We start from the raw sequence: 9,028 nt of genomic DNA, 5'->3' as shown, positions 1-9,028 counted from the left end.
TTAATTTATTACTAACTTATATTATTAAGTTACTTAATTAGCTTAAGAAAGGTAATAAGCTAATAGCGTATTAGCTAGTACTTATAGAGTCTAAAGTTATCTAGCTTTAAGTAGCTAATGTATAGAAAAAGAAGTGTAATTTATGTAAAAGAAAGTAGATTTAGAAAGAGAATACTCTTATAATTAAAGCTAGCTTATAGCTAGTTACTTAAAGAGAGGCTATAAATTAGAATAAGAGTAAAAAGTAGCGCGAAAAGAAGGTAGTATATAATAGCTAGCTAGCTTAGTAATACTATAGATACTAGAGTAAGCTAGAGTATAATACGTAAACGTACTAGATAGTTAAAAATAATATAAATAAGTTAAATAGCTTATCTAGATTTATCTTAAGTAGCTTAAAGCTAAAGAAATTAGAATAAGATAGTAGCTTTTTAGTAGAGACTTAATAAAAGTAGCTAACTTACTTATATAGCTAGCTTACTTATAAAGTACGTTATAGTATTATTTTAGCACGTTATATTTATAGTAATAATAAGAGAATATAGTAGATTACTATAGCGTATTACTTACTTTAAATTTAGCTAGCCTAGATAGCTTAAATTATAAGCTATATTCTAGCTTTTTAAGAAAACGACTTAGTATTAGTAGATAGACTTATAGTAGTTAAGATAATTATTAGTAGAGACTTAGTAAAAGTAACTAGCTTACTTATAAAGTACGTTATAGTATTATATAGCTAGATTATTTATATATATCTATAGTTAGAGAAGAAAACTCTAGAAAGAATTTTTTTTAAACTTCTATTTTTTATTACGCTATATTTAGAAGAGCTAGCTTTATAAAAGTTTTCTAAAAATCTTTATTAAGTTATAAATACTATATACTATAAGTTTTATAGATTATTATAAAGATATAATAGTACTTACTAGAAGAAAACTAGATTTTTTTTCTAAAAGTTAGTTAAATACGTATAGCTTTTTTATTACGTTATATATCTTAGTGTAACTTTAGTATAAGGTATAATATACTATAAGAAATATATATATACATTTTTATAGAAAAATATTAAGGTTTTGCTTAGTTATTTAAGAAAAACGAGTTAGTTTTTATTAATTTTCGTTGCTAAGAAATCGTGGGTCGTTTGTTTGTGTAACACGTTCGTTTGTGAAGTACGTTAGTTATTTAAGGAATACTAGTTAATTTTCGTTAATTTTTCTTGCCAAGAGAAAGTGGCCAGCTCGCTTGTGTGGCCAGTTCGCTTGTGAAGTACGTTATTCGTCGAGATTAATGCTACGGCTTCACGGGGCGGCCGTCGTCGGGTCGACCTCGATCGCGTAGGTCTAAGCTACACCTCTTCGTATGAAGAGGCTACTAGAACCCCATCATTGCATTGAGATGTGTGCCCATCGTGGCTCCGCTGTCCTGGCCGCTGCCGTCGTGGGTCGCTGATTGATGTGAGCGCCGACCAATGACTGCAAGCTACTGTGTAAGTGATGTTCTCCGTCGGTTCCTAGTCGTCTTTCACCGCTCTTGCTTGTGAAACTCGGACACCGCGTACGCGACAATCCGTCATTTTGTAGATTAGTCAGCTAGATTAGTCAGTTAGTTCCCGCCAGTGGCACTGACTGCCGAAGGAAAATCAGCCTGCAAAACGGAGCTCCCCATTTCTTCCTCCCGTCACCTCACACTGTGGTGCCACGGTACGATCTCCTTTCTTCCTCCTTGCACCCGAGACTTGTCGCACAAATACTCTCTCTTTCGCTTCTCCACCTTCTCCGAAGATATGGCGCTGCGCATTGGACAAGTCCTTCGAGGAGGAAAAGGAAAGTATGAGCTACTGGAGCAGTTGAAAGGTTCCAGTGTCTTCAAAGCCCGGGTGTTGTCCAACCCTTCAATCCAAGCAGAATGGTGAGGCTCTGTCACCACATACTACAAAATTAGTCGCTCACCGTCACCGCAGGGCTATGGTCAAATCTGCAGCTACCAAGGACGAGAAGATGTGCTTGAAGCGCGAATACCGCAATTACGGGATCCACGAAATTGCGTCGAGCCCATACATCCGAGCTATGTACGATACTGTACGGTCAAATGGAGATCAAGACGACCCATCATGCCTGGTATTTGAATGGATGGATCATGATATGCGATCGGTACGCGCCGACCAATTCCGAGGCGATCCAAGGCTACCCAGAGTCGTGTCCCAGGCGGTCCTGTCAGCCCTCAAACTTTTTAAAACACTTAATGCTGTCCATACAGGTAGCTGCCCTTCTTCCATTTATACTCCCAGTACTAAAATGGCTAGATGTTAATGTGAACAACATTTACGTCTCCGATATCGATAGACGTTCTCCGATTGCTAAGCTAGGAGACTTAGGGAATTGTGAGTTCTCCTGTTGACCCTATATTTGTTGACAGTTCTCATTTTTACAGTGATTACCGATGGCTCTACAAAACAACGTCTTCAAAGCCTACCGTGTAGAGCGCCCGAGGTCTGGCAAGGTTTAGGGTGTCGACACTCCTCAGATGTATGGTCCTTTGGTGTTACGGTTAGTGCTCACATCTACCTATTCTGGAGAAAGCTAATTTGGAAGTTGGCACGTCGGTTATCAACGCGACCCTTGTTTGGCCCTAGCGACAAGATAATTGAAGGGCATACTGAAGCGTGGTGCATTGCGAAAATCATCCGTCTCGTTGGCCCGCTAGGTGATCCTATTGATTGCCAGACCTACAAGGAGGAGTTTGAGCTTGCAGAACAATTAGCGGTCATGGAAAATCCGCATAATGGCATGAAGCTCATTAACGGAGGCAACTGGCGTGAGGAACTACAGCGACTCCCAGGTCCCCCAGTGTCGCCGGAATTACTAGACTTTATCGAGTCTTTACTCATTGTCGACCACAGCAAGAGACCCACAGCTTCGGAGGCATTGCTACATCCCTATTTGCAATCCTCTGCGTGAAGAGACATTGGCTCTTGCGAAGCATAGAAACCGACGGGGATATTGCAAAAGAAACAAACAAGAGCAGTTCATCTACTTCGTCAAAGCGTGAGCTAAGGAGGGCGACAAATCCTCCTTTTACTAAATAATACAAGGTTTTCGTGTTGCATTGATGCTGTGGCTACAGCTTAGTATCAGACGATGTCCATATTGACTTGTCACCAGCTGGAATAGGACAAACGACCTCCTACAAAATGAAGTGGCCTTGAATCAACATATAGCCACAAGACAAAAATGTCCAGGAGACCTCTCCTGTAGCTTCCACACCTAACGGGCCGCCTATAGGTAGTTAGTCAACTCATGCTCTATCAATAGCGCTCCAGAACTGGCAAGCCTACCTGTTGCTTGCTTGCATCGGTAGTGACATGTCCTTTCGCGACCTGAGTTCCCTGAGTATCTTGCGCAACAACCGTGCTGTGTTCGTTTGGGTCTTCGTTACTTGGGTGGGGCATAGACCTGTCTTCGTTAGTGAGATAGTCTTCACTTTTTCGATGGGCTGCGGACGTGATCGTGATGGAGCTAGTCCTAGACGCCTGAGATGCTGTAAACAGCCTGTTGTTCTCCACAGCCGATTCTACCTTGGCCACGGTTTGATTGAGGGTGTTTGGGTCAATTGAATCGAGTAGGCGCTTATAGCCAGCATGTTGGACCTCACTAGCCACATAAATCGGAACCTGCTTGCCAGCAAGGTTGGTATATTTAATGAAGCGGGCCCCGGACATTGTGGCTCGATTGAGGTAAAGACAATTGACGTGAGTAGCCAGAACGAAATCCGATTGCAAATATAGTTGAAGGTACGCTGGTAAATGAGTTGGGGGTACCCGAGGTTGGGTATAGGTTGGGTTGGGGTCGCACGGGCTCTGGGTTGTGGTTTATCTCTAACTTAGAATAATATTAGACGAATTAGAGAGCTTACCGTTAATAATAAGAGGATCTACGCGCTTATAGCGCCGCAGAGGCGCCGCTTATCCGCGTCGATAGAGTTGATGGGCAAGACTTCATGGTAGTTGTCTTAGGCTTCGGAATCTTCAGAGGATGTGATAACGGAAGTCCGCGCCGAACCAGACTCTCAAATTGGGTTGGTCATAATGGATACATGTAGTTCGGCCCCCACAAGGTTACACCATCCGTCGTCCCTAGAAGCAAGGGGCTTCCTTGAAACAGTCAGCTGTTTCATCCCCTAAACCCCTGTCTTTCTCGTACGAGAAGTAGAAAATGCATCTCGAAACCTTGAGCTTCAGCTGAACACTCCCACAACAGCTTTTTTTTTCATTTCAGGTTATTCAATTGTTCTAGTCTATAAGACTGCACAATTTTTTCACAGGATCAGTACCAGCCAAAAAGGCTCTGGTTTCCAAACCCGCAGAAAGAAGGGTATCATAAAAAAGCTCGCAACTACAGAGGGAATCAGTTAAAGTCAATCCTGCGAATCTATCGATGGGTGGGAATGCCGATGATCAGCGCTATGGACGGTGGCCGCGCCGGTTACTTCACGTTCCCACCATGACGTCGCTCGAATGGCAACCCGGCAACCGCTACGGCGCGTCGATATGTCCCCCGTACAATACGCTATCGTATACCTGGGGCAGATTCGTTTTGAGAGAAGAGCAGATGCCGCATGTCCAGGCATTGCCGGTCAGGTTCCAAGGCCACAGGACTTGGAGTATTCCACGCATCAATCCTCAGCACTTCACCGTGGACGAATTCCAGGCCGCCGTACAACTCGCCGTACAAGTAAATGAGACAACGGAGAAAAACGTCGAACACCTGTGGCTCGATATTGCTTGCATTGACCAGGAGCACGCAAGAACAAAGCACGCCGAGATAAACCGGCAAGCTATAATTTTCCAGCATGCGCACACATCAAGTGTGTGGTTAACTCACATCGATGAATGCACGCTCACTGAGGCCATCCATCGACTTCGTGGAGTCCACAATCCATGGTCATCTATCACACTCCCCGATGGCCGAGTATACGCGATTCCACATCAGAGCAAGGATATGGAGATTGAGACGGCGAAGCACTGGCTACGGATTTGGCTGCAGCCAGTCCAAGATGCCATTCAGAAAGCTCTGCTTGACACGGCCGCGAGTACGGAAAATCAAATTTCATTCAGTCCCTGGTTTTCATCCCTGTGGACGCTTCAAGAAGCATATCTCAGGCCGAACGCTTGCCTCTTACCGCGGAACTGCAAGTCCACTCTGAATACCACCTCACACCTCAGGTCGAGACCCCATCGCTTGATGGAACTCACAACTGGGCTTGCTATAGCTAGCAGGGGACTTCTTACTTGCTCTGCGGTTCGAATTGGCCCTGAAGCTACCATTTCCAATGCATTAAAGACAATATCACAATCCGGCGTCGTAGAAATGCGTCGCGCCAGTCCCTTTGCTATATACGCTGCTTCCCACCAACGCCAGGCATCAAACCCCATGGATCGAGTGTACGGCATCATGCAGGTGTTTGGATTTCGATTAGCACTACGAAATGCACAAAATAAAATATACAAACTTCCCGAGCTGCAGGAAATTCTCTCAGAAAAGATCCTCCTTCAATATCCGGTCGAAAGCCAACTGTATGCTCATACGCAGGCTCAACAGCCGGGGAGCAAATGGAAGCTCAGCGCTTCGGCAATTCTACCTTCCTGGGCACAGTCATTTTCTTCCTGGCCCCGGGCGGTACGGCGAGCGACGAATCGACATCATCCAGCCAGTCCCCTCGTCTTATGCAAACTATCTGTGGTGCATGGCTCCGCCTACTTCCACGGCAGGCTGTGCTCCCTATATGAGCTCATCAAAGCTTGGAAGTTAAATGCCACCACACAACCAGGAGGAAAAGGCTCGGACGGGTTATGGGATGTAGCCTTTGCGTTTGACATGATCCCATCCTCTCCTGGAAAGATGTATGCATTTCAGATACCAGGCGTTCAACGTTGCAGCTTCCGAGGCGTGGTCTGCGAAACGAGACGATTACATGGCGTTTTACTCCATATGATCAGCCTCTATCCCAAAGAATCCTTGCAGGTTCTCCGCTTCGGCTCCTGCCCAGATCCCACTACCGTGAGTAGTAATAACTTAGACGGATTCGGGAAATTCACAACAGCCTGGAGAAGGGAGCATGATGACTGGATTATTGGATTAGTCCTACGGCGCATCAATAGTCCGCACGCAGAAGCTGGGTCGGATCCGGACAACAACCCTTTTGTTGGCCACTACGAAAGGATTGGAGTGTGTAGGTGGCTGCGGTGGGTTGAAGATGAGGATAAATTACTATCGCCAGAGAGTTTCAGAGCTTTGCAAAAGGTCCTGAACGGAAAAGGTCGGCGCTGGAAGGTTAAAGAAGGATACTGGGGTTAGTGCGTCACGTCCCTGCTGCTCTCCAGGGCTGGGAACAACGCCAACTCATCTAAGAAACCTTCTGAATATATTTAGCTACGTCGATACATTCAAATGTCTGTCTTGATTTTATTTCTGTAACTACTCTAGAGTGTCTGTGCCTAGAATAATGCACGTAGATTGTAACTTAGCAATTTGAGAAATATCTATAGAACGCATGCCTATGCTAATAAGACTACTAGTTAGCTCTCTTACAACTCTCGTAGCGTTCAGCGTTAAACCAGACTAATACTTCAGATCAAAGATAAGCAGGACTCTCCAACAGCATACCAGAAAGGGTCTAATAACCACACTCTGCCAACACGCTCATAAAAATATTCGCCGCTGCTCCTATCCAGTCTTCTTAGCAGCAGGCCAGTATGCCAATCCAGTCTGGCATAAGTGCTACGCTGAAGTCCGAGAACGTAAAATTCTAACCCGACACCCCTAACCCCGTCGAATTTGGAAGTATTCTCGAACCTTGCACCAGGAGGTCGAGGGCCGACAGCCGCTTTGAGTTTAAAGCTGTAACTTGGAACCTCGGTTCGTGGATCCTTCAATTTCCGATCGCTTCGGCATGGCGGCGATGGAGGCCGCTCTTCGATATCCACGGCGCATTGATGGACCCGGCCCCGTAGATGTAGAATCTGGCGTCCCCTTTTATCGAAAGTTGTGCTGAGTAATTGCACTTGTGATGCTACCGGGTCATGTCCACCGGCCAAAACAGGGCCAAACACGGACGCCCAAGACCAAGAAGAGACGCACACCTCCGGCGAGGGTTTCGCTGGATGTTCTGCAGCCTCCCAAAGGAGCCCTTGGGAGAGATTTGCTTCCCATATCCCAGAAAGGTACCGGCCAGGGACAACCTGTTTCGAGATATTGGCTATCCCGTCAAGAGCAGGAAGTCTATCGCTCTCATGGGTAAGCTCCAAAGTAGAGTAGGTTTGGACCAAGTCAGCCCATGCCCTAAAGAACACCCAATCCATCCTGGGCGAGATGGCCAAAGCTGTGAGCGTTCTGAGGAGAGCGGCTGCTTCCATCGCATCGTCTGAGTCATTTCGGCCATCTTCAGAGTGCCTGATCGTCCGGCAGGTCCAGTAGATCTGCTTGGAGGAGAAATCTACCGTACGGCGAGAAAGAATCCGTTCTTGTTTCACCCATGCCCTCCGAAGCAGTGGACTATCCTCAACGTCCTCTCTGAACGAGCTAAAAAGACTGGTACATTCTCTGAAAAAGATCTTCCCTTCCACTGTACTATTTTTGTGCAACTTGAAGTTAATGGGGATTCCAGAGCGGTTACTGTGGACAAGAAATCCTTGGGCAGCTTCGCTAGCTGAGGTTGCGGCAATCGTCAAGAATGCATTGGCATATATTTGGCCCATCTTCTTCGATTCATGAATCCAGTCCGCTTTGTCCTCTTGGATGATGCAGAGTGCATCTATCCAAAGATACTGAATTCTTAGCTCGCGGACCACTTTGACAGCGTCTTGAATTGTCTGCGAAAGCTCGGCTATGGCAATGCCTTCCATCATTCGACCAACGGTCCGATTTGTAGTACGCTCGCCAGTGTGGTGCTTTCCCCAGCAATAGCTGAGAGCCACATATTTCGTCCTCGCTGAAAGTCCGTTTGTCGGTATCAGTCTTATTTCAGGGTGTCCCGGCAAACCTGTATCAATAAGACGCCCGGGTGCCACTTTATCGCCGATATTCAAGCCCGGGAGACGCGTATTGCAGCTCAGGTGAGCTCCTTCACATTCCGTAGTCCAGCTGCGAATTCTCGATATGTTAGCATTGCAGAGATGGTCGTCTTGAATTCCTCGAGCTGAAGCTGAGAGTCCAACAACACCCTTGGATTCTGCAAATGAGTCTATTATTAGTCAGTGAGTGCTATGACTGTTGCTGCTGGGTGTCACCCTACCTGGATCGGTGAACATAAGCAGAGTAGGAAATTCTGGCCCATAGTGAAGGTCTGTGTCGTCTGTACCTAACGTCACAGCCACTCTCTGCGACAACAGGTTGTCCCCAACAGAGCTTCGTTCACGCCGCTGGAATCCGCCCTTCTCGAAGTCAAGCTCGCGGCTAGCCGCAAATAACCTAACGGGACCGAGATACCTGGCATCGTCGATATTTCTGATAGGACTACTCGCAAGGCGCCGGTCGTAGATGCACCGCTTGAAAAGAATGCGGATTAAATCGCAAAGTTCGCATGTATCTGCACTTGTAATCAAGGCTTCACACGTCGGTTGGTGCATGTATCCGTCGATGCTCTTTAGATCCTCGAGGTTGATGCCACAACAGAAGGCACATAACCGGCGTCGTGAAATGTTGGATTCCATCGCTATGGGATTCGAGCCCTAAGATTTTATATTCCAGGAAGATATACCTTATTTGCGCCTTTCTCTAGGGTGAGTGAGGTGCAAATAAAAGTTGGCAGTGGTGGGGAGCGTCCGAACAGATGTTTCTTCGTAACATCAGCTGCGCTTACGCATACTCACACGTGGCATGCAACTGCGAGCTTACTAAAGCACTTCCGCTTTGCACAGGTCCCATGTAACGCGAAATACTCTAAGCTCGCCACCGCTAGCAGGGAGGACGGCGGACCCGCACCAGACAGAGGGTTGCGGAGACGTAGTTTAGAGGTATAGATACTATAAAGT

General features: G+C 46.2%; 4 protein-coding genes across 4 annotated transcripts; 2 read left to right on the top strand and 2 right to left on the bottom strand.

Moving 5' to 3' along the window:
* The first annotated feature begins 1,663 nt into the window (after positions 1–1,663).
* On the top strand, positions 1,664–3,151 carry BU26DRAFT_515846 (kinase-like protein). Its single transcript, XM_033828182.1, has 5 exons — positions 1,664–1,908; positions 1,961–2,256; positions 2,303–2,380; positions 2,431–2,546; positions 2,592–3,151. Exons 1-5 carry the CDS (start codon positions 1,784–1,786, stop codon positions 2,955–2,957), a joined length of 981 nt encoding a protein of 326 aa, XP_033688499.1. The 5' UTR covers positions 1,664–1,783; the 3' UTR covers positions 2,958–3,151.
* Positions 3,152–3,263: 112 nt separating this feature from the next.
* BU26DRAFT_601611 (uncharacterized protein) lies at positions 3,264–3,718 on the bottom strand (the record flags this gene model as incomplete). The annotated part of the gene is made up of 3 exons (XM_033835271.1): positions 3,264–3,275; positions 3,335–3,452; positions 3,501–3,718. 3 exons carry the CDS (start codon positions 3,716–3,718, stop codon positions 3,264–3,266), a joined length of 348 nt encoding a protein of 115 aa, XP_033688498.1.
* Positions 3,719–4,308: 590 nt separating this feature from the next.
* On the top strand, positions 4,309–5,785 carry BU26DRAFT_601610 (uncharacterized protein; the record flags this gene model as incomplete). Its single annotated transcript, XM_033835270.1, has 2 exons — positions 4,309–5,088; positions 5,598–5,785. The coding sequence occupies exons 1-2, from the start codon at positions 4,434–4,436 to the stop codon at positions 5,783–5,785; spliced, it is 843 nt and encodes a 280-aa protein (XP_033688497.1). The 5' UTR covers positions 4,309–4,433.
* A 666-nt stretch (positions 5,786–6,451) lies between these two features.
* BU26DRAFT_515845 (HET-domain-containing protein) lies at positions 6,452–8,803 on the bottom strand. Its single transcript, XM_033828181.1, has 2 exons — positions 8,290–8,803; positions 6,452–8,238 (listed from the first exon to the last, which is right to left on the bottom strand). Exons 1-2 carry the CDS (start codon positions 8,705–8,707, stop codon positions 6,626–6,628), a joined length of 2,031 nt encoding a protein of 676 aa, XP_033688496.1. The 5' UTR covers positions 8,708–8,803; the 3' UTR covers positions 6,452–6,625.
* Positions 8,804–9,028: the final 225 nt, after the last annotated feature.

The sequence above is a fragment of the Trematosphaeria pertusa genome (genome assembly GCF_010094035.1).
Source record: "Trematosphaeria pertusa strain CBS 122368 unplaced genomic scaffold BU26scaffold_3, whole genome shotgun sequence".
Lineage (NCBI taxonomy): Eukaryota > Fungi > Ascomycota > Dothideomycetes > Pleosporales > Trematosphaeriaceae > Trematosphaeria > Trematosphaeria pertusa.
Note: the sequence above shows the minus strand (reverse complement) of the source record. Positions and strands in the feature narration are given on the sequence as shown.